This window comes from Solea senegalensis, unplaced genomic scaffold (assembly GCF_019176455.1).
Source record: "Solea senegalensis isolate Sse05_10M unplaced genomic scaffold, IFAPA_SoseM_1 scf7180000014842, whole genome shotgun sequence".
Taxonomy (NCBI): domain Eukaryota; kingdom Metazoa; phylum Chordata; class Actinopteri; order Pleuronectiformes; family Soleidae; genus Solea; species Solea senegalensis.
The window spans coordinates 31459-55080 of NW_025321148.1; the positions used below are offsets into that span (position 1 = coordinate 31459).

General features: G+C 38.8%; 4 protein-coding genes and 1 long non-coding RNA gene across 8 annotated transcripts in view; 3 read left to right on the forward strand and 2 right to left on the reverse strand.

Moving 5' to 3' along the window:
• The first annotated feature begins 107 nt into the window (after window positions 1-107).
• hdhd2 (haloacid dehalogenase-like hydrolase domain containing 2) lies at window positions 108-4440 on the forward strand. The gene is made up of 9 exons (XM_044016839.1): window positions 108-135; window positions 1457-1595; window positions 1697-1799; window positions 2153-2258; window positions 2530-2614; window positions 2754-2919; window positions 3084-3134; window positions 3743-3806; window positions 3947-4440. The coding sequence occupies exons 2-9, from the start codon at window positions 1495-1497 to the stop codon at window positions 4048-4050; spliced, it is 780 nt and encodes a 259-aa protein (XP_043872774.1). The 5' UTR covers window positions 108-135; window positions 1457-1494; the 3' UTR covers window positions 4051-4440.
• katnal2 (katanin p60 subunit A-like 2) lies at window positions 4417-12701 on the reverse strand. 3 transcript variants are annotated; one of them, XM_044016837.1, is made up of 15 exons: window positions 12461-12701; window positions 11801-11871; window positions 11257-11423; window positions 10581-10608; window positions 10317-10398; window positions 10144-10224; window positions 9804-9887; window positions 8997-9095; window positions 8103-8166; window positions 6996-7114; window positions 6814-6905; window positions 6527-6637; window positions 5805-5967; window positions 4664-4766; window positions 4417-4565 (listed from the first exon to the last, which is right to left on the reverse strand). In XM_044016837.1, the coding sequence occupies exons 1-15, from the start codon at window positions 12512-12514 to the stop codon at window positions 4426-4428; spliced, it is 1458 nt and encodes a 485-aa protein (XP_043872772.1). In that variant the 5' UTR covers window positions 12515-12701; the 3' UTR covers window positions 4417-4425. The 3 variants fall into 3 exon arrangements, with proteins under 3 accessions (XP_043872772.1, XP_043872771.1, XP_043872773.1); XM_044016836.1 differs by having other exon boundaries at window positions 10135-10224; window positions 12461-12700; XM_044016838.1 differs by lacking the exon at window positions 12461-12701 and having other exon boundaries at window positions 10135-10224; window positions 11793-11852.
• LOC122761634 lies at window positions 6631-8216 on the forward strand. Its single transcript, XR_006358592.1, has 3 exons — window positions 6631-6926; window positions 7005-7185; window positions 8066-8216. It is a non-coding gene; the product is annotated as an uncharacterized LOC122761634 (long non-coding RNA).
• Window positions 12702-14373: 1672 nt separating the features above from the next.
• sigmar1 (sigma non-opioid intracellular receptor 1) lies at window positions 14374-18078 on the reverse strand. Its single transcript, XM_044016835.1, has 5 exons — window positions 17819-18078; window positions 17649-17700; window positions 16207-16355; window positions 15779-15871; window positions 14374-15419 (listed from the first exon to the last, which is right to left on the reverse strand). The coding sequence occupies exons 1-5, from the start codon at window positions 17961-17963 to the stop codon at window positions 15190-15192; spliced, it is 669 nt and encodes a 222-aa protein (XP_043872770.1). The 5' UTR covers window positions 17964-18078; the 3' UTR covers window positions 14374-15189.
• The window catches only part of galt (galactose-1-phosphate uridylyltransferase), a 31499-nt gene continuing 25617 nt past the window's right edge, over window positions 17741-23622 (forward strand). The window contains exons 1-6 of one of the 2 annotated variants that reach the window (XM_044016833.1): window positions 17741-17762; window positions 19346-19515; window positions 19592-19667; window positions 19781-19829; window positions 20824-20953; window positions 22490-22546. In XM_044016833.1, the coding sequence (XP_043872768.1) occupies window positions 19408-19515; window positions 19592-19667; window positions 19781-19829; window positions 20824-20953; window positions 22490-22546 (420 nt within the window). In that variant the 5' untranslated portion in view covers window positions 17741-17762; window positions 19346-19407. Of the gene's footprint in view, window positions 17763-18368; window positions 18542-19345; window positions 19516-19591; window positions 19668-19780; window positions 19830-20823; window positions 20954-22489; window positions 22547-23622 lie in introns of those variants that run through there. The other variant, XM_044016832.1, reaches the window with a different exon arrangement.

Sequence of the window (23622 nt, forward strand, 5' to 3'; positions counted from 1 at the left end):
CACATTCCTGTAGTAAAGAGGGGGGGCAGTTCCAAGTTTGGACCTGCAGGAGGCAGCACCGATCACAACCAAGACAACAAGACAAAAATGTATCCGACGAAGAAGAAAACAGAGGGGCGGCTGCTGCTGCTAAAGGTTAGCCTCACATTTAAATCTCAATTATTTTAAAATGAATGTGTTGTCATGTTGTTTTTATAGAACGAAACCAGCAGTGTGTTTGAAATAAAAGTGAATTCGCTTCGGTAAGGTTTCATTTTTTCGTTAACGAGTGAAAATAGCTGCAGGTTTAACAGCTTTTTTTAAATACAGTTTATCATGTGTTGCTACAGTTTTTACTCGTAACAGCGGTTAAGAAATGTTAAAACGTAAGCTAACATTCAAGCAATGACGGAGCAGAAGCTCGTTTAAAACAAGTAAAAACGTTGCATTTCTATTTATTTAATAGTCTCTTTAAATCTACATCACATCTGTAAAATATTTGACAATAATTAGTGTAATATATTGAGATACTTGTTCACGACTTGCAGTCGGCCTTGAACAGTTGTTTTCATAATCGTATAGTTTGAAGATTATTTTCTCGATTAATTGATTAGCTGTTTGGTCTCTAAAATGTCTGAACATGTTGAACGATCTACACGATAATGTTCTCAAATGTCTTGTTTTGACCACAAAATCAAAATAATCCATTCATTTAGTAACTAGTGCTAGTGCTAGTACCTACCTAGATTGTTTTCTAAAACCTGACCCTGTTGGTCAACTCTTCACAACAAGATCTCACTATAAAATGTAAAATGTAGTAGTACTTTTCCTCCTCTGATCACAATTAAAAACTGAATAAATAAACTATAAATGTCGCTATAAAGTGCAGTAACAAACAACGACATTAAAATAGTGCCATTTATCACTGCACTGATCAGATAAATGCCTGACAGTTTCCTGATTTTGTTGCACTAAGTACAAGTACAGACTGAGTGTGTGTGTCTGTGTCTGTGTGGGCATTAAGAGCATTAAATGTGCCCTCACATTGATAACTACATGACAGAAATCCAAGCATGTCTAAATAAAAGGAGATCACAGTCTAAATCATTTACTAATAAAATACAAAAATCTGTGTTCTAGGCAGCAAACTCATAAATACTTGAGACAATCCGGTCAATAATCCCGTCAGTTTGTCCCAATGTAGGTTTGAATAAAGCAGTAATCTGATCAGTTCTGCCATCACTGATGTGAATTATGATTACGAATGTGTGTAATCTCTAAAATTATTATTATTTTTTTAAACTGAGTGAAGCTCTATTTAAAGTGAACCTTAGTCATACTTTATTTAGAGGTTTAGAAAATCATAATCAGAGACTGAAGTACAGGAAGCTCTAATCCAACCGTGTATATAGAAAGTGGTGAATGTCAATCTGAGACCAATGCTAACATGCTCATATGCTACTGTCCCCCCCAAAAGCCACCAATCTAAGCTGGGCTCATCTTCACTGCAGCAGCATGGCAGGAAGACGAGCTCTGAAGGCTGTCCTCATTGACCTGAGTGGAACTCTGCACATCGAGGACACAGCGGTTCCTGGAGCACAGGACGCGCTGAACAGGTAAGAAACATTTGTCCCCAAAACCAGGGACAAGAAACAACAATACCTTGATAAAATCCCAGTATTTCAGGTGTATAATTATTCTTGTCTCATGCTCTCAGGTTACGACAGGCGCCTGTCGCTGTGACATTTGTCACCAACACGACCAAAGAGAGTAAGAGGCACTTACTGGATCGACTGCGACGTCTCAACTTTGACGTTCAGGTAAAACGCCAGAGTTATTTAACTTTCTCTGCTGATTTTATCTCTGCCAAGGATCAGACTCTACTAAGTTTCTTCCGTATCTGGTCCAGATTATGGATTTGGCTGCAAATTAGATTTAACTTGGTTCAGTCCCATTTAACAAGTTCAGATGTTATTAGCTCAGCGACATCTTAACTGATCAGGATGAATTTTGTCATGTTTTTGTAAGATTATAATACCTAGAAACAGGTTAAGTTTTATACAGATCCAGAAAGTCTTGTGGATCCAGTGGTTAAAAATGTAAAAACTTAAGGGTGGAGGTCTTATAATGTGTGTGTCTTTGCGTGTTCTGTCGAATGAACTTCACTCTGCAGGAAAAGGAGATCTTCACGTCTCTGAGTGCAGCGAGGAGTCTGTTAGAGCAGAAACAACACAGGCCACTGCTGCTGGTGGATGACGGCGCACTGGAGGACTTCACAGGTACTGGGTTCAAAGTGAAGTGTGTTTGAGAAAAAGAGTGGTTAATGGTTTAACTGTCTTAATTTTTCCCACCCATTTTCTACTTTTGAAAGTCAGTTATTACCCAAATTAATGAAATCACAGCCCAAACTAGTTTGTTTTAACAAGAGAAAACAAATATTTAATTTAACTGCAGGTTGCTTTTTACGTCTCTTTAGATATGACCTGATGATTGAAGTCAAGTTAAAATATTGAACTGATAATTAGATAATCAGTCACTCTGTCTCTACAGGTATTGACACGTCAGAGCCAAACGCTGTTGTCTTTGGACTTGCTCCCGATCACTTCAACTACCAAACTCTCAACAAGGCTTTCAGGTGAATCACATGACATTTTTAGACTCCAGTTAAGATGTGGAAACATCACTTATTGTCTCTTAGATAAGATTATTCAGTCTTCAGTATTCAGTATTCAGTGTCATCACAGTCTGTTTTAACATCTGTATTTCTCTAACAGAATGATTTTAGACGGCGCTCCTCTCATTGCCATTCATAAGGCCCGTTACTACAAACGTAAAGACGGTTTGGCCCTTGGTCCAGGGCCCTTTGTGACGGGACTGGAGTATGCCACAGACTGTAAAGCTACTGTGGTGGGAAAACCAGAAAAGACCTTTTTCACACAGGTCAGAAAGTCAGATAAATCTATAGTCTTTGCTAAACCAACTGTAAAGTTTTCTCTCTATTTTTTATTCATTTTTAAAAAGTATTTCTGAATTGGATTCAGAGTTAATTAACTGTTAACTGTTAAATTAAAAACATGTCTTCTCTGGTTGTTTCCTTCAAACAGGCTCTGTCAGATTTAGGCTGTAGTCCAGATGAAGCGGTCATGATAGGAGATGTAAGTCTTTTTCTTAATTTTTTTTATTAACAGGGAGTTAAAAGGTACAGTGTGTAAAATGTAGCAGCATACAGTATATTGGTGAAGTTCAAGCTGAATAGGTACCAAGTGTGTTGGGGAACCTGTGTAGCATCAAAACTCGAAAGATGATGGTCCAAAATCAGGTGATTTTACACTTGTAAGTAATATGTATTATTATATTATATTTTATCCTCAATGACTACACACTTAAGATTTGAAGCAATGAATAGTCAATTATTTTGATAATCTGTTGGAGTATTTTCTGATTTCTCAGCTTCTTAAATGTGAATTTATTTGCTCCAATTATTTGGGTTTGTAGACAAAACAAGACATTGAAGAACATCATCATTTCTAGGTTTTGGAAACACCAATTCCCAACATTTTCTGATATTTTATGGACCAAACAATTACTCATTAACCGATAGTGTAATCAACAGATTAACCGATTTATGAAAACAATTGTTTTTTGCAGCTCTGCATTTAGCCGAAAGACTCATAATGGACTACCCAGTGGTTTAAACAGCAATGTTACATATTGTGTTTTGTTTGCCTGCAGTGATTTGTGTCTCTTTGATGTTTTTCTCCAGGATGCAAGAGATGATGTGAGTGGAGCTCAGAATGTAGGGATGCTGGGTATTCTAGTCAGAACTGGTGAGAATGTTATTTCTTCAGTTTATTTTCCTCCTTTCCCTCATTTCATTTTGTCTCTCTGTCTCAAATGAAACCAAATCTCATCCTCACTGTCATGTGACTAACGTCCTTCCATTTGTCTCTGCCCGTCATTTTTCCAGGTAAATACAGAGAAGGCGACGAGAATAAAATCAACCCTCCTCCTCACCTGACCTGTGATAGCTTCCCGGCTGCTGTTGAACACATCCTGCAGAAGTTGCTATGAGCAATAAGTCACAGCAGAACATTCCGTTTTCTTTTAAAAAAATGCACTGATTTGCACAGAAACAAGACCACACTCTAACCACACACAGTTATCACTGGAGGAAGGAGCTTTAAATGGATCCTCATCATCCTAAACACATCATCTTCCTCATCAGCACGTGGTTCATAGAACACACGTGACAATCTGGGTGTTTTTTTTCTTGATATGTGTTTTTGTTCATGTTTGTCTGTTCATGAGCAATAAAACTCAAAAAAGTAAACACTGGATTTTTAGGACATTTCCTTGGAGATGCAGATTATGGCCCAGCGCAGCCTTGGCGAATGTTTGCGCTCTCTTGAAGTGTTTTTTTTGGTCTTGTTTACTTTCATTCCTGTGTCAGACAGACTCATACTCTCTCTCCCATGCTGTGTATTTGTCCATCAGGTTCCGGGCTGAGGGTTTGGTGTGTGCGATGACGTTTAAGAAGTCTGCTGTGGTCACAGTCTCCAGCTTGATGTCGGGCAGGGCAGTGGTCTCTGTGGACGGACAGGGACAGCGAGGTCATGTTTTAAAACGTGGATTTTTATCATAATTTAGCAGCTGTTGGCGTTTGCGTATGTTGTCGTCGTCTCACCATGCTGATGTGACTCCAGGACATCGAAAATCTTGCGCACTGGCCTCATGGCAGCTTCTTTACACACGAGTTGGATGTCAGAGCCAGAGTAACCCTCCGTATTCTGAAACACAAGGAAAAAACACTTTATTGTGATCTTCTCCACTAAAGCTAGTGGAAAAAATGAAACAAGCATAATCTCTAAGAATCGTCTGCAACCAAAACATTAATTTACAACTCTGATCAACAAACAACAATAAAGATTTAAGTACTTAGACTGTATTTTCATAAACAGACAGAAAATAAATTGGAACCCTGAGCCAGGCCTTGGCATATATAAGATACAAAATATTATTTTATTATAATAATAATAATAATAATAATAATAATAATAATAGTAATAATATAATAATTTAAACATATTTAGATATTATCTATAAATGACAATTTGAAAAATTACTTATTTTTTTTAAAGGATATGTTTGCTTGAAACTTAATTACCAAAAAGAATATTAAAGCTACAGTGTGGACGTCTGAGTAACAAAGCAGTGTTGTCTACAAGAGAATTAAGTTTTTCCTGCAGTAGTTAAGTATTAATTTATGTGTTGTTTATCGGTCTTTTTCTAAAGTTACTCATCCAGACTACATCCAAAAAACTTGGAGCTGTATGCTGAAGGAAACAGCAGCAGCTGTGATTGGCACGTGCAGGCACATGGTCGGGCAGTTGTTGGTGTAGTACGCAGTTTTAAACTCCTACTGAGCGTGGGTACGATTTTTAGGTGATTCCAAAAGCGGTGGGCTGCGACAGCCCCCTGGTGGCTATGCAGGTACTACAGTAGGTTGTGAGAGATCCATACATCCATCCATTTTCTACCGCTTTATCCTGGGTCGTGGGGGCGCTGTGCCAATCTCAGCTGTAATACGGCGATAGGCGGGGTCACACACTGGACAGATCATTAAACAGAAATAAGAACAACTTTTAAAAGCTGTTTTGTGTCACTTGGTTTGGTGTCCATGTCTGCAGAGAGGCAGAAGAAGCAAACGGTGTGTGTAAAGATTGGCAGTGACTCTTTGACTGTACATATAGTTAGACTATGGCTGAAAACACCAAGAAGTGGAAAAAACTTTAGAAGTGGAATCAACTGCTAAAAATAACCCTAACCTTTGCCAGGGTTTCATAGTCCAACTCTGTCCGTAGCTCCACTCCTTGTGTGGAGTTCAGTGGAGGCAGCCAGTGAGAGATCATGGCTCGTCGAGCTCCAGATGTGGGAAGACCCACTAGAATCCTCTTCTCTAACCTCCGCAGCATGGCGTGGTCCAGTTCCCTGCAGGAAGAGCATAAACCTGTTCACACAGCAGGTAAACAGTTTCCCTAAAATGCCATTATTTCCCTTTATTTGTAACAAACTACCGTCAATTATAAAAATGTAAGTTCCTGTTCTAGGATGCAAGAAAAGTGTCATTATTATCACCAACTTGCTTCTTCGTGCAATTTATTTTTAATGTTGATTCTCAGTGGCTTCAAATTGGATGTTTAAGATGATAATGACATCTATTACTGTTTCACCAAATGTGTGAAAAGACGGGGACATAAATCAGTAGGAAGTTTAAAAACAAGTTTTTCTTTTTCCACTAATGTGTTGACAGCACAGATCTATTAAAGAGCAGAACAATTTGGGCAGAAAATCTAATTGTGGTTGGGGTTTTTGACATATTTTGTGATTTTATTAAGTCAAGCCTGAGCTCAATGTTTACTATGTTATAGATTTAGCACAAGATGGAGCCAATGTTAAAATTAATATGCTGTATTTGTTTTATTGGAAAATAACTTGATAAAAGTGAAGTCTTTCTTTGCAAATTATAAATTATTAGGCACGTATTTACCACGGCAGGTTGGAGGCAGCCAGAACAAACACCAGGTCCTCTGATTTCACCAGTCCGTCCATCTGCACCAGCAGCTCAGTCTTCATCCTGTAGCTACTCTCGTGTTCTTTTCTGAAAGAAACAAGAATCAGTCCACTCTTACATCAACTGCACATGAATAATTTAAAGCTCTTTACAGTGACACGAGCACAGGGTAACGATGGGGTCAGAAACACTTTTAACACAGTACAGTACGCCCAAACCTTCAGCCACAGCTACATTTAGCGCACTTTGTGGTCAAAGCTCACCCCATGCCGGCTCCTCTCTGGCCTATCACTGACTCCAGCTCGTCCAGGAAGATGGTGGATGGGGCGTGGTATCTGGCCAGCAGAAACAAGACCTGTACAGAAAGATGCACAAAGTATGTTACATGACTTTGTATTAATATCGTCATTATTATTATATATTAATATACTTTTGTCTCACCTACCCTGACCAGTTTCTCAGAGTCTCCCCTCCACTTGCTGACGATGCTTGAGGCAGAGATGTTGAAGAAGGTCGTCTTGCACTCGGTGGCCACAGCCTTGGCCAGCAGGGTCTTGCCTGTACCTGTGTGTGTGTGTGTGTGTGTGTGTGTGAAACACATGCTCACAATTCTACTTTTCAACCATGAATTAAAGGTACATTATGAAAGAAATATAGTGTATTAAGCCATGATACTTCATCAGAGATTCAGAAAACATGTTAAATTGATATACTGGCTTCACAGACAACAGTGGTTCAGGCAATTTATTCTGAACCCACTGCCTTTTTTTTTTTAACTTGGAGTTTTTTTTGTGGTCGCCTTATAACGCAGCTCATAGCATTTTGACTCTCAAGTTGCCAGAAGAGTTAGTCAAACTCAGCTAATTTGCTGCTCTGCCTCACGTGACCGAATCCAAAAGGCCTCACTGTTCCTCGGAAAAAAAGGTCTGAACGTTTTTGAACGCAAGTTTAAAAAATGTAGATGACTTTACTTTTACTGTTCATTGTCTCATTTGTTTCACATTAAGTGAATCGTACACAGAGTACTGTTCAGATGGACATGTTGATATTCTGTTTGTATTTACAAAATACTGTTTGCAAAATAACATTTGACTTATTTCTTTAAAAATGTTTTCAATTGATAGACTCATTTTGCGTCATTAATATGCTCGTATTGTGAACTGTTTATCGTTCCACATCAAAACAAACACTTTAATTTGAAATTTCGAAATTCTGTGAATTTTTTTTTTGCCCCTTACTGACCAAACGAGACACTCAGTGGCCCCCAGGTCATTTCAGGTTGAGACGCCTGATGTAGAGCGCTGTTTTCGAGTGGCTAATCTGAGATACGTTTGGTTCTATGTTTTCTCTGAGTTCTCAAATAGAATGTCAATTCGGAGGTGATGCATCTTCCAGGTCCGACTTCCGTTGTAAATGAAATGCACCATAATTGGAGCTCCTTGTTTGAAGGAACAAGGAGCTTGGTTATGATTGAAATGCTAAGACAACAACAATAACATGTTTTCTCTCTATCAGAGACCCAGACAAAGCCATACAGCACTGGAGGTCTTACCTGGGGGGCCGTAGAGCAGCAGGCCCTTCCACGGAGAGCGGATGCCTGTAAACAGCTGAGGATACTGTAAAGACAGTGAGAAAAAAGTGTCAAAAATGTGCTAATAAGACAGAAAAAAAGAGAAATAAAAATAAAGTGAAAAGAAAAACTAAACAAATGTCAGAATGAAAGGAATTTATTGAACTCGTTATCACCTTTTCGGCAGCGTGACATACATTTCTGTGTTCTTGCTGAGCTGTGTGCAAAGCAACCTGATTTACCTAATGTAGAGCTCGCTGAGTCAGTGCTGCAAATACCACACGCCACAAATCAAGAGTGAATATTTTTTTTTAGGAGGGCCCCCTGACTCAAAAAGGCCAAACTGACCTTATATCGCAGGAAATGAATAATAATGGAGATAGGAGGAGGTGGAGGGGACGGTGTTATTCAATAAAAGGCTGCGGTGGAATAGGAGATAGACACATCAGTCCTCATCTCTGTGTGTAAATGTCAACAGGATGCAGACGTCCTGATTTGTTGTCATCATGAGAAAGGTCTGAGTGATGATAATAGATGTGTATGTATGTATTTTACCCGTGGGTCGCTCATGTGTTTGCCTTTTAATTGCACGTGAATCATCTTTCTATGCAGATGCACAATTATTGTTTTAAACGCCGGTTTGTGAACTATAATGTGAATTTGTCATGGCATTTCACGTGCGCTCCGTTTGCCGTCTATCCATCTGTGTATGTGTGCGTCGCCACATTATCCCAGATATAGATTTAATGTCAGCCTAACAAACTGGCCTGACCCCGTCGCCCTCCTTCTCTTTAAGCCCTTTAAAGGAGATGTATTCAGAATCGAAGATGGGTGACCGGCGCTGAAATACCAACGTGCTCGGGCAGCGGGCCGCACCTTAATGGGATAGACGACGGCCTCTTTGACTAATCGCTTGGCATCCTCCAGGCCGATGATGTCCTTCCAGTGCACGTTGGGGCTGTGCAAATAGATGTCCTTTAGGGGTAAGGACAAACACACACACACACACAGAGTGAGGGATGTATGTGGGAGATATCAGATACACACACACACACACACTCTCCTTGTGCATTTAGGCTTAAATAGGTGTCCTTTAGAATGAAACATCAGATAAGGGAAATAGATTGAGCCTTGATGGGCCTTCATTAATACAACAGATCAATTCATTCCCAACAAAGCTTTTACTGCTCTCTAGTGGACATATTAGGGATCACAGATATCAGTTTGAGCATCTAATGTAAGGTTTATGCCACAGCCGCCCCAAATAAACAGCAATGGTAATGATTAAAATAATTTTTTATGTTTCTGTAATGATTAATACACCAGTATGTAGAAGTTATTTAACCGCTGATATTTTTAATGCTAAAATATGTAAGTATAAGTATTATTATAAGTATAAGTGTTATTGTTATACATTCATTTTCTAATTAACCATTTTACAAACAAGAACCATAATTCATTATTTATTGATTCAAGATATAAAACTATAGTTATTTACTTGCATTCCTGAACAGAAAAATTAGTTTTGCCAACTCAAATTTGGGTATAAAAAGGTGAATTTAGTTTGCCAACTAAATAATAACCTTTTCTTGTCTGGTAAATTGGTTAAGCACTGTATATGTTTGTGTTTGAGCATTTATGTGTTCCTGCGAATTTAAGTGTGTGTTTGTGTGTGTGTCGTACCCTGCTGATGATTGCGGCCAGTTCCGCCATCTCACCGTCCATGGCGGATAAGCCACTGAGGGGCTTCAGCAGACGTTCCTGAACCTAAGATCAATACAAGTATGTTATGCCGTTTAGAAAAAATGTCATGTTTTAAAAGTTTACCCTTAGAAAATGCTATTTTTGTCATTTTTAAGTGTATGTACTGTGTACATAAGAACAAAGTGGACACAGTTTCAGTTTGTCATTGATAATAAATGTGTAGTTTTCATTCATGACAGATTTGAAGCCCAAAACAAAACAAAAAATCACACTACAATAAAGTCTAAAATGTGTATTTTATAAATAATACCATGTTGACCTCCCCCGTTGTTCCAGTTTTGATGGAGGTAACGTTGAGACCAAAGTCTGACATTTCTGGAGGAGCAGATGAGACATTTTCCTGGAAAATAAAAAACAGTTGTTCAATTAAATGAATATAATGGACTTAAATATGCTTTATGACATGTTTAATGCTGTATATGCTGTACATACACTGATTGCAGTCTTTTTGGATCCACTTCCAGACTGGGGTGCGTTGATTTTGGGAAGACGCCTCAAGGCTGAACAGGGACTCCTGAGAGACAAAGAGAGGCAAAGGACATCCATCAATGGAGGAAACCAGGTGAGGGATTATTGGAAATAGTTTGAAGTGGCTCACATGTATTGCACTTGCTAATGTTGTGTTGAAAATGTAATTGTAGACACTTTGAGACGGTGTATGACTTTAATATGTTGGACGTGAGATAACAATCTTACCGTTTCACTCCACCACTTCTGGATCGGTCTTCACCGTGACCATAAAAAAAAATATTTCACAATGAACAGGCATAAACATCAATCTGATACATTAATGACATAATTTTGTGTGTGTGCATATCTTTGGTGGACTAAAAAAAACATAATAAGCGAGGATATTAAGAGGAAAGTGAAGATATACAGTATTTGCTGATCCTCACAAATTTTAAGGGTCTTTTTCAGGGTTAAGACTGGGTTTGAGGATTAGAATTAGGTTTATGCTGGAATTAGGGTGTGGCATTTAGGATTATTCATTATGTCAGTGAGTGTCCTTACTTTTATTTATATCAATAATATGGTGTAAAAATGTGTATGTGTACTTGTATTTGTCACCTCTTTAGGACTTTTTCTGGCATAAACACTGACCTTGTCAGGACCAGTCATCCTCAGGGAGACCAAAACCTGGTTCTAATGAAGCAGAATCTAATTTCTGAGGAACTGGTTAAGTTTAGGGCTAAGATTTTGACTTCTGATTAAGTTAGGGTTAGGCATTAATTGGTTATGGTTAAAGTAAGGGATTGTTTAGGATGTCCAAATGAATGGATGTGTGACAGGAAGCTGCTGTTATGATGTAATAAAGTAAACTAAACTACACCAACTGTGTATGTTGCTCAATGCCTGAGTGGTGGTCACGTACCTGGTTCCAGTGTTTTTCTGATAAGCTTGGGATATTTCTGGAATTTGACGTACTGATAGCTCTCAAACTCCATCAGCACCATCTCCAGGTCGATGTTGTCGCAGACATCAAACTTCCTGAGACTCCCACTCGTCTCCTGGTCCAAGACTGCTGCTGTGTCCATGTAGCTGGTCCACACACACACAGGCACACAATTTCAAAGATCAAACAGTTACACAACTAAATGTTTCTGCTCTGTCTTATGATGTGAGTGAAGGTGATTTACGTTTTCATTTTAAATGGATACTGGGTGTATCCATACTCGTGTTATTTCACCTGTCACTGAAGCATTTACTGTGAAAACACCACAAAGTCTCCACCTCACTCATCAAGTAGACACACTTTATTTTTTTTTAGCTTGTATTTTACCAGAACAGAGGGCAGAGAAAACTCTTGTTTGAGGGTGAACTGGCCGATGTATAGCTCACCGTAACGAAATTACGAATAATTAACAGAATTATTTCAGAGAATATTTAAAATCAACAAAGCCAACATACATACTGACCCTTGTCCCAGCAGGTGGTGGTGAATGAGGATGAGGAGACTCTTCTTCCTCATCTCAGTCTTTACATCATCCTGTTGGACGACAGTGGAAAACACAAGGTTTTTACTTGTACTTCACTACAATGTCATTAAAGTAATAGTACTTCTGAGTACATTTAAGACCTGTTTTTTTTAACATGTACTCACGTAAAATACAATCAAGGTCATTGCACTTTAACGAGCAGGTTTTAACAGTAAGTAAAGTAGTAGTACTTTAACTTAAATGTAGTTTTAGACATGTTTTAGTTGTACTTTAGTAAAATATCAAAGTAATTGTACTTTTACTTAGTAGATTTACTGGAATATTTGAATCCCCTTTCCACCCCGCGTGACAAATTGTCAAGGGGAGCAACGTTTTTAGCCACTAGAGGGCGACAAATTTCCGCAAATATCTTGGTATCTAGGCAACTACGAAACGCTGATGACTTTCCGTATCCTTAGCCCAGTTAGCTCAACTGCTTACCGCTAACTGCTCCGTTGCAGTGATTTAGCTGTCGTTTGCTACACTGTATAATATCTATAACACAGTGACGTCATGACTCAGGTGACATTTTATAACCTGTGTGCTGCTGTGACTTAAAAAAATAAACGACTTTCTAGATATAAAACATTATTCACTCACCGCCTCCCGGACTTGATTAGCGATTTTCATGGACTGATATGACAACTCCATCATGATGTTGGAAGGTTCCAGAGGCGGCAAGTCCTCCTCTTCCTCTTCTTCTTCTTTTATTGTTTTTTACGGTGATTTGCATGCACAGTGTTGCATCGTTGCTTCCTTCTTCTCTTTTTTATGTCATGCCATGACTTCAAAGTCAAACAGGTCTCTGTAGTTCGGGTCCGGGTCCTCTGGTTGCCATGGTTACACCCAGTAAACAGATATGCCGTTTTTCTTTTTCTTCTTCTAATGAGGTGTTTTAACGTCTTGCAATCACATGTATCACTGCCGCCTACTGGATTGGAGGATAATAGGGAATTCACATCCCACTGATATTTAAAAAATATATTAATTTTCAAATATAAATATGCCCATATTTAGTTGGGAATGCAGAGTCAGCGATTGTTTTCCTGTTTCTGCTGTTTTTATTTTTATTTACTTATTTGTTTGCTTTTTTTAGACATTATCTCCTATATTTTTCAGCTGATTTCAACTGAATTGTTCAGTTTGTGACACTAGAGAGCAGTAACTATCTTTGCTGTGAGTGAACTGAGTTTTCTTATGTTATTTGATTTTTCAGACATGGAACCATGTTTGTTTCCACCCTGTGTAACATGTTCTAATTACATCCTTGATTGTTTGTGTCTCTCTTTGTGTGTGTGTTCAATTATAAAGTCCCAGCATGTGGCGGGAGGCCATTATCACCCTGGAAGAAGTGAGGAGATTAGTCAACGAGGCCGTCGTCGCTCCCATTAAGGTGCGTCTGCCACACGGGCAGCTTGGTATTTCAGCACCAGTCACCTATCTTCGATTCTGAATACATCTCCTTTAAAGAGCTTAAAGAGAAGGGGAGCAGTGAGGTCAGGCCACTTTGTTAGACTGACATTAAATCTATATCTGGGATAATGTGGCAACACAACACATACACAGATGAATAGATGGGCAGGGACATCACCGTGTGTGTGTGTGTATATACATGAGCAGTGGTTTGTGTATGCATGATTATAAAATACATATACTTTCTCTCATCACCCAGACCTTTTCAGAATACACATTGTTTGTATCGGTCTTGACATTTACTTTCATTGAATAACCTCCACCTCCTCCTCACTGACTCACACCTCATCCAAGCTTTACACAAAAACTCCACGCGTCGCATGTTCAATTCTGTGAGCTTACTGACCTTTTGTTTACCTCGTAAAAAATTACCCGCATTTGTTGTAGTTGTTGTTTGTTTAGCAGAGCAAGAGTAATCATGAATGTCTTGCTGGGATTTGTTTGCAGAGTAGTATTTGCACCTGTAGAAATGAAGCGGGTGCCAGTTATAAGTGGGCCACAGGGTGCAGTGGGTAACATCAACCAGCAAGAAGGTCACCAGTTCGACTGAGGGAGTTTGCATGTTCTCCTCTTGTGTGTGTGGGTTTTCTCCAGGTTGCACTGCATTTAGTCTTGTATAACAGTGTAAAGTATCTTACCAGAAAATGACTTTGGTAGAAGATGAAGTTACCTTTTTTATAATATTTCTTACTTAAAAGTCTTAAAAGTGTTAGTGTAAAGCAGCTCATCAAGACTATTACTAGCTCTATATAAATACAGACCATAATACCAACTGATTTTATTTGGTAGTAACGAGTAACAAAGACACTTAGAGGAAATGTAGTGGAGTTAAAGTAAAAGTTACTAGAAATAAATATAACAAAGACTTTTGTACCTAAATACAGTAATAAAAGTATTTGTACACAACCCTCATGTGGAGGATAAAGCTGTATAAAATGAAAGCGTGAACATCAGCTGACCTCTCAATGCCAATAACTGACAATAAATGGTCAGTACTGTTGGCCAGTTCTTTTACACCAATCTTGATCAACAGACTTTTATCATTTTCCATCAGAAATATTTATTTCTTCCAGCACAGTTTCCATCGTTACCTTACAGTAAATTGCACATCTGCTCGTCAGTTTAAGGTACACTGAGGTTTTTATGTCCAGCACTTTTTCTGTTTTGTCCACAGTCCCATCTGAGAACACACCAAGCAGTCGCTGCTGTAATTAAGTTGGATATTTTTGGGGTCATTTATGTATATTCTCACTCCCATGGAAACCACTTTATCAGAAAGGGTGGAGATTGAGCAGCTAATTCCCCATTTATGATCAGTTATACAGTATATTTGGTACATATACTGCAACATATAGTACAAACAGGTCAGTGATGATCAGGAAATGGTCTTAATGAAGCTTGATACAAACACGTTCTTAATTTACAGAGAATTAACAAGCACATAAAAAGGAAATAGATATTTACTAAGAAAATAGTGGTTTTGTACTATATAAATATTGCATTTGTTTTATGAGTCAAATTAAGGTTTGTTTACCGTATATTTGGGTAAGTGGTTGCAAGGTTCTGAAGACCTCACAGAATATTTAGGCAGTTTGTGCTCTCAGAGGAATGCTGACTCTTCTGGTAAGTAAGTACATTAGTGTGATGTAAAGGCATAAATGAGGGGAAAGCACTTTGATGATGATAATGGTATCAATGGTGGATTGTCTAGAAATTGTGGTACATTTTTTTTAAAACTAAACTTGCAAGTATCCAGCACAGATGTGTGCATCATCCTGGATAGAACAGCATCCCAAATTAAACCTTTGATGTTACTGTCCATATGTAGATCTCTGAGCCTTAAAAAAAAGGGTGCCTCAGAAAACTCCAGCTTCTGTAAGTAGTGTACCGGCCTCCAGCAGCATTCCCTTCACGTAGACTCGTACAGTGTAGAACATTGTGACAAAGTCCTGGGTGCTGAACAGAGTGTCAGCCAGAGCGAATCCTAGCGTGGACGGGATGAAACCTCGGCCATATTCCACCATCCACGTCCCTGCGGTCCACTGCACTGACGTGGCCTCGCCTGCAGTGTGAACGATAGTGTCACCTGTGGGACACGAGATTTAACATTAAGGGAAAGGAAAGGACAACACTCCATGTTTCCGGGGCTGGGTATGGATCTTCAATATTGTTGTATCAACTGAAATTAAGGCTACTTTTGTGATATTAACCGAGTTTGGGAGTAGCTATCGAACCTCATTTCTTTTGTGCTACTGACAGAACTTTGTTAAAATGTAAACTTTGAATGAAAAATAAGTGCCCAAGTCCAGACACTGATATTGTTGCTGCATCAAGCCTTTTAAATCAATAGCAAGTCTTTCTTGTTTCTGTCATTAAGATGCATTTATCCTAATATTTATTATTTAATAGACCAATATTCAGATAGAAATTAAGTTAATATGTTACCAGGATAGTATATTTCACTCTTTGTCGTGCCCTCCTTCCACTGTCTGAAGGTGCCGGAGATGATGGTGTCAGAAATCTCAGCCCAGTAACGACCTGCGAAAAACAAGGAGTGGAATCAGAATCAGAATAGCCTTTATTGTCGTTATTTTGTGGACAACGAAATTTGGGTGCCACTCCCTTGGTGCAAAATACAAATATATAAATAACAATTTTCAAATAGAAAATAGAAATATTAACAATAAAATAAGAATAAGAAATGTTGTTTACATTTTTTTCAGAAACTATGACTACATATAGTGGACAGTGAGTAAAACAAGTTTTTGATAATTTTCTTGCCATCAAAATGACCTATATAGCCCATTTGTTTTTCCCTTGGATGTATGGCACAACAAACCCTCCCCCCGACCTTTGACCCCCTCCCTCCTCACCCGAGTGTCCTCCTGTGTCCACTGCAGTACCAAACAGCAGCACATACTCTGTGAGCGAAGCGTGGAGCAGACACATGGAGCCCATCCAGCCTCCAGCATTCACAAACACCCACTGCAGGTCCTCGTCAGGCAGGATATGGCCCGGATACCTGTGTCATTCACACTCAGTTATCCCATCTTTTTAAAAAACACACAGCATCAACTACAAACACTCATATAATCCACTAAAAAAACATATTCACTGCCTCAGGGAGCATGAGGTTTAATTATCTCCACTCCCTGACTACAGATCTCATTGGCTTATTTTCCTTACTTAGATCATATAGCTTCATAAAACTGGGAGCAAAGAAGGGATTAAAGTTGCACCACCAGTTTGAAAAGTAAATTGTAGTTATTTAACTTTGAAAGGCCTTACAATAATAACAAAGTTAACTCTGGATCTGTTAGATTAACAGAGAAACACACCACCTCTTTTGATTTTAATCTTTTTTCCTAATCCCTGTGATACACATTATTAAGTAACATCTTAATGATACTTAACTTATCAGTGACATAATTAAAAGTAATCTTGAGGAAAGTGGAAAAAGTGAGGGCACTAAAACAAAATATGCAGTCAAGATTTTTCTGACAGACGTGTTGACTGATTTGATTTCACTGTTTAAATCAAGCTTGAGCGTTACCACGAGTTACCATCAAAATATTAACTTCTATAATGTCATGCAAGAATGAGAACCTAAAGGTGACACTACTCTTCTTGAATTAGCCTGAAACATCTACAGTCTTTATAATTTGCCGTTTTCATTTTGATTTATGCTCAAAACAAGGCCCTGCTGCAAATCTGCAAGTGGTTTCAAATGTCTGAACATGACAGAACATGATTAAAGACAGAGGCTGAAAGACGGGTTCAGTAACTATAACGGAAAAAAACAAGTGACAACTTCAAAGTGTGTATTTTAAATGTGAAAGCAAATAAAAACAAAATACAGAAGACCTGGGTTTGCAACCAGTTTGGAACAAGGGCCTTTCTGCCTGCAAGTGTGTGTGTGTGGGTTTTCCCCGGTTTCCTCCCACAGTACAAAAACATGCAGATTTGGGGATTAAGCAAATTGGACAAACTAAATTGACCATGGGTGTGAGAGTGGATGGATGATTGTCTCTATTTGGTCCGCCTTTTGCCCTATGTCAGCTGGGATTGCCCCCCCTGTGACCCTCATGTGGAGGATGAAGCGGTAGAAGATTAATGTGAACATCACATAAACTATCCTGCTCAGAGTTGTTATCATTACATCAGTTCAAACACCAGTACCTTTTGACCTTTGTGCAGCCTTTTTTTTTTGCATCTTTTATACTTTGGCTGAAGCAGGTTGAAGTACACAAATCAGTTGATGCATGATAATGCGCTTAGATAAAGGTTATGAGTGAAAGGAGATATAAATAGCCACCTCTTCCTGAGCTCCACCACCACTTTGGAGAAGGCCTGCTCATGGTCCTGTCCTGAGGAGCACACATGTTTACAGTCACTGAAGAGGTCAGGGAAGGAAACTGGTCTTTAACATGTGAGTGGCGTGCAGCTCTCAATTTGCACACATAAACCAACAACAACCAGGCTCACCTGCATACTGTTTGGCCAACTTAGCGACGTCGTCTTTGTTGAAAACGTACTGCTTGGTGGCCATCCAATGCTGCAGCAGCAGTGCGACCACGGCGGCGACTGAGGCGAACACGAACAGTTTAAAAATGCTTTTTAACACAGACATGACTGAGACGGCGCGTACAGACAGTGTAACGGACGCAGCAGGTTTAACTACATGTGAAAACACACCATCAGCTCAGGAGGCGCGGAATCAGCCTGACAGGCTCTTCCTGCTTGGTTCTGGGCGGGGAGTCGCTGCAGCACCAATCAGCAGCCGAGTTCTGTGAGCAAGCAGCGGTAACTCTCAGGTTGCCAGCATTCTGTAAAATCCCCCGTTTTATGGTTTTTAAAAATCGCTTTTAATTTTACATTATAAATACGTCATAACGGATATTTTTTAATATACATTTAAAAAAAAAAGTTTTCTGTGCTATCATGACTTGTGGTGGCGTTTGCGCAAAGTGTTTCTGGATATTTGTAGGATTCTCTGAACGTATCTTCGTCCCAAACAGCATGTCACCCGTCCCCCTCCGCTTGTCTAACAACCGGAAGTAGGCTGGTGTTGACAAAACCAATGGGCAATAATGAAGCTTCTACCTAAAGTTTACAAAGAGATACAACGAGTTCAGTGATTTAATGTAAAGGTGACAACTCTCGAAATGAATATGAGCGGCACAGAAGAAGTCCGTTTCGACCCAAAAGGTAGGTTTACAACGCTGTCGACAAAACAAACTTAAAGAGCTAATTTATTTCAATAGGGGTACCAGCAGAAATCCAGACCCCCATTTAAAACCTAACAGTTTAGCTTCACGTTGCTGAACTACACACGAACAGACTAATAAGTGAGACCCATTACTGTTGAACTTCTCCTGGACTCGTTCCGTCGATATTGACAGCTTCTAGAATTACTGTTCCATTAGCTTATATCAAAATGTATATTACTTGCGAGCAAATAATTACAAAGTGAGTAATGTTGCGAATCACAGCGATGCTTCGTGAATCGTTTGCCTGCCGAATTTACTGGTAGGTCAAAGCAATTCATAAAATGTCTGTGGCTCCATTCTACCATGAAGCAGCGGTGTTCAATACGAGAGTCAGTGTCTAATTGGCACTCCTTTCAATGGAGTTTTGTTAAGGACTGCATTTTTTCTGGAATCAGTATATTTTTGATGTCAGGTTGATCAGTGACATCAGGTAATTATGACGCTGATTTGTAAGACTGTGATCTGTTCGCTGTGTACACACACACATAGACAGCTGTGCAACCTCGTGACTGGAGTTCCTGTTGCCTTCACTCTTTTGAATTTCTGCTCCTGCTGCAACAGCAAACATCCATCCTGTGCTTCCCTCATTTTTAAAGTTTCAGTGCTTTGTGTGGTTAATAATGGTTCATTACTTATATAGAACAAAAATAAAAACATTTTGAACTGGCACTTTATAAAAAAAAATCCATGTTTTATGTTGTATTACCTTGTCTTGTCTTCTTGCATGTCTGGTAAACCACAGAGCACCAGCACTTGCGTTACAACCCTCTTCGGGACAGCTGGGTCCTGGTGTCGGCTCACCGCATGAAGAGACCCTGGGCGGGTCAGGTAGAAAAACCCCCTGAGGAGCACATTCCCAGATTTGACCCCCACAACCCACTCTGTCCTGGAAACACACGCGCTAATGGAGAGGTAAGACCAGGTAGATCTTTAGATGAACTCTTCTAGCCTCTTGGTTTTCTGTTGAATGAATGTTATGTCCCTCCAGGTAAATCCAGACTATGACAGCACTTTTGAATTTGAAAACGACTTCCCTGCTCTCCAGCCTCATGCTCCAGATCCAGGTGAGTGTCAATTCTGATGCCGTTATTCAATTAACATCTTGATCAGTTAGCTACATTTACACATCATTATATTTTTAAACTACTTGTATATTTTATTCTGTTGTGTTCTACAGGTTCGTGTCAACACCCTTTATTCCAGTCTAAAGCTGCCAGGGGTGTTTGGTAAGAGTGAACCTTAATGACAAATGGAAATGTCAACTGTCTCTCAGAATCAGCTTTTATACTGTGCAAACACATATTATTATAAATTAATATGTGTTTAGAAAGTTAGAATTTATCGAGTGACGCAACAAAATGCATTCAAATTTACGATTAATTATAAATGAGCAGAGGAGTGCAATTACTTTGCTCTGGTTCATTCAGCTCTCATTTAATTGTAATAATCATCACCATCATAATCCACTCATTTTGTTAATCAGCCCACTGAAGCTGAGTCATGTTGTATACATTATATATTATACAGTAGATGTGTGTTTCTCATGTACCACCAGCAGAGGGGGATGTCTCCACACTATTCAGTAAAAACATCCACAGATGCTGGAAATATGATATGATTTCAAACACTAAAATCCAGTTTAATCATATTTATCTGAGAACCGGCGTACTTGTGCTGAGCAGGGAGTAAGGAAGCTTTACCTGTGTAAAAAGTGATTCTAAGGTATTGACTTTGGCATTCAGTTGCACTCAAAGTCATAGCTGCTTGAATAAGCCTTATGTGTTCACTTACATGCAACAACACAAAGGAGTGTATACTAATAATAAATATGACAGCCTCCAGAGTATTTTGCCTGAAGTGAAGCTGTTTCATTTTTAAAGATATTCCTGAACAAACCACCCGAAAACAACTGAATAATGGATTGAATAGACTCATTATGCAGCATGTGTGCATCGAACTCTGGAGTTGGAGTTTTAATCGCATGTGTCAGGCAGATTCCACTCCATTACGTCCAAAACATGTACGTTTGCTTAATGATAAAAGACAATTTCTGTCTTTTATCATTAAGCATGTAAAGCCTTACAGAGTATGCTTTTTGTATGTTGGTAACCTAAACTAAGATAATCTAACCAAACCGAAATTAAAACCTCAGGTTTCAGGGTACCTGGCCATATCTAACCTCTCTCCTGCTGTCTTCTCTTTCACCCTCCTCTTTTACAGTAAGGTCATGTGTTTCCATCCCTGGTCTGATGTCACCCTCCCTCTCATGAAAAAAGATGAGGTTGTCAAGGTGATCGACAAGTGGACAGAGCTTGTTGAGGAACTTGGCTCGACGTACCCCTGGGTTCAGGTAACACACTGTTTTACAGATTCGATTTTTCTCAGTGGTTGATGCTTGTAAAAGTGCACAAGGAATTAAAAAAAAAAAGATAAACTCTTCACCTCGAACCGATCATCCGGTTTTCTGCTCTTTCCGATTTTTCATTTTAACGTGTGTCTTGTATTGCATTAGATTAAATTTTAATGATAGCTCTGGGGCGAACTCACAAAGCCAAACTGTAGCAGCAGTGAGGAAAGTAGGGCTAAAATAAGATGTCAACATTAATATGAGCCGCATTTGAATATTACCTCTCCATCGAATATTGATCACTTCCTCTCATTTGCGTGCCGGGGATCTTAAGATGCTATGTTTTTTTATGGATTCTGAGGTTACAAGCTGATGTAAAGTACATGTTCATGTGAAGAGCCAAGAAACAGTCGGAGCAATAATGAATAAATCATTGCACTATCGCTGCTGAACTGATCCAAAATTCATATTTTATTTTGTTAGTTTTGACACGATCGCGTGACCAATCTGTGCTGTGTACTGTGGATTTCAGCCCATAATATGTACCTTTAAACATTGTATTGTGTCTAAATATTTATCTTTTATTTATAGATCAACACAATATGGGAACATTTCTTCAGAAATATCTTATAGTTTATATATGGGGTGATAGATGTTGGTGCTTTAATAATAATCTTTATTGTCCATGGTTAATAATAATAAGCATGTTTCCATGTTCATAATGACAAGTTCAGAAAAGTTATTCAGGGTTCTCACACCTTGGTTGACATCAAATTCAGGGACTTTCTAGGACCAGCTCCATCAAATTCAAGGTCCCAATGTGCTGACACAGCTGAATCAGAATCAGAATACTTTATTAATAGATGGGAGGGCAACTTCTAAGCCTATGGTGACCATTTAATTGATTTGCAGCACGCTCTACATCTGGACAAGTGATTGTCCTTGGGATCTTGGTCAAAGTCAGTCTTTGTAATTCTCTTTGGCGAGACAGAGATCTTGGAATTTTCATTTCTCAGACATCACGTCATTTGCTCTCTCTCGCTTAACATTACTCGCTCATTATTCTGCATGGAATCTCACGTCAACGACAGAGAGTGTCCACAACATGGCTAGTAATTTTGACTCGACGATTGTCTTGCGTAGTCTACATACGTCAAGCAATGCAGGGCATGAAACAGTAGGTAGTGTCGTAACAAACAAGGGAGAAATTTGGCTAAATATCAAGTTAACTTTTTTCTGGCACTTTCAATGACATCTATTAAGGGTGATTTTGAAAAACGTTCAAGGGCCTTGTAATTTTTCAATGACTTCAAGGACCCATGGGAACCCTGGTTGTTGTATTTAGTATGAAAGACTTGTTTCTCAATGTTCTTGGTTGATGCTGCAGCCCTGTAGCGTTTGCATGAAGACAGTCTTCTGAGTTTCAATTTAGATTTTAAAATTATTATTCATATTTGAATGAAATTTTGCTATTCATATTTTGATTCACTCTTCAGCCAGAGGAAAACTAACCAATCCTCTTATTTTCTGTCTCTGTAGATTTTTGAGAATAAAGGAGCCATGATGGGTTGTTCCAATCCGCATCCTCACTGCCAGGTGACAAACTCACACAAACTCCTCACATACAAGCTCTTCTTTTATAACCTTTGGCTAAATGTGTAAACATTATAATTATTTTGTTTTGTTATGTTTCTTCCTACAAGGATAAAAGAAAAATGTCCTTCACTCAGTGCTGCTGCTTTTAAGATACAGCATAAACACACACACAAAGCAACAACAACAAATGCTTTTATCACATATCCACAGTTTTGCACCTCAGAGAAAGCTTTTCTGATTCACTAAGACGATGAGGTTGAGCGAATGTGTCACAGTTTGCGTCAGTGCGTGTTTGTGTGTCTGTTATTTTCCTCCCTTATTGCTTTTTCATATATTGTCACACCTGGATTGCTGCCTGGCTGATTTCATGTCTTTTCATTTTCAGTCTATTCGTTGAGGTAATTCAAGCAAACCTAACAACTCAGATAGACGGAGACGTTTCCTGTCAGACTCTCTTCTCACCGTGAGATGTTGAGAAAGAGCGCAATCAGGAGAGAGAGAAAGCCAGTGGCAGACAGACCGATGTGATATGCTGAATATCAAAAAAATAATTCAGCTGTCCACGCAGCAAAGAAAAAAAATAAGACTGGCTTTTATGCTCAGTTACAGAAGTCGTTCACTCCTTTTTTTGGAGATAATAGACTGAGATGAGGACATTACTGTGTGACAATCCAGTAATGTAATACACAAAAATGTCAAACTGATGAAAACCACTATTGGCTTTAGACGTAATCAGAAAATAGTCTCATTCGTGCTGAAGGCAGCACAAAAAAACCCCAAACTAAAACAGACCATTTAACATTTTTCAATAAGCTTCTTATTTTTTCCTTTGAAAAATTGGAGCAAACAAACAAAGCTCACTTATCACAGGCTATATCTTATTCATAAATTGTTGAACTATTCCTTTTAAGAACACATTGATTAACTCTAAATAAAATAAAAGGTTGATTCTCCACATGGAAACCTGTAGTTTTCCTGGAAATTATAGTACATGTGCATATATATATATATATATATATATATATGTATATGTATATGTATATATGTGTATATATATATGTATATATATATGCATA

What these genes read in the sequence shown, in the direction of transcription:
- katnal2 (XM_044016836.1), bottom strand. Translation starts at nt 12,514, where the DNA reads ATGATGGAGTTGTCATATCAGTCCATGAAAATCGCTAATCAAGTCCGG. An exon ending in CCAAAAAGACTGCAATCAGT is followed by an intron (nt 10,225 to 10,316) that starts GTATGTACAGCA and finishes TTTATTTTCCAG; the next exon opens with GAAAATGTCTCATCTGCTCC. An exon ending in TGGCCGCAATCATCAGCAGG is followed by an intron (nt 9,096 to 9,803) that starts GTACGACACACA and finishes TTACCCCTAAAG; the next exon opens with GACATCTATTTGCACAGCCC.
- hdhd2 (XM_044016839.1), top strand. Translation starts at nt 1,495, where the DNA reads ATGGCAGGAAGACGAGCTCTGAAGGCTGTCCTCATTGACCTGAGTGGA. An exon ending in GCACAGGACGCGCTGAACAG is followed by an intron (nt 1,596 to 1,696) that starts GTAAGAAACATT and finishes TCATGCTCTCAG; the next exon opens with GTTACGACAGGCGCCTGTCG. An exon ending in AAAAGACCTTTTTCACACAG is followed by an intron (nt 2,920 to 3,083) that starts GTCAGAAAGTCA and finishes TCCTTCAAACAG; the next exon opens with GCTCTGTCAGATTTAGGCTG.
- sigmar1 (XM_044016835.1), bottom strand. Translation starts at nt 17,963, where the DNA reads ATGTCTGTGTTAAAAAGCATTTTTAAACTGTTCGTGTTCGCCTCAGTC. An exon ending in GTTGGCCAAACAGTATGCAG is followed by an intron (nt 17,701 to 17,818) that starts GTGAGCCTGGTT and finishes TGTGCTCCTCAG; the next exon opens with GACAGGACCATGAGCAGGCC. An exon ending in GAGTGAAATATACTATCCTG is followed by an intron (nt 15,420 to 15,778) that starts GTAACATATTAA and finishes CGTGTCCCACAG; the next exon opens with GTGACACTATCGTTCACACT.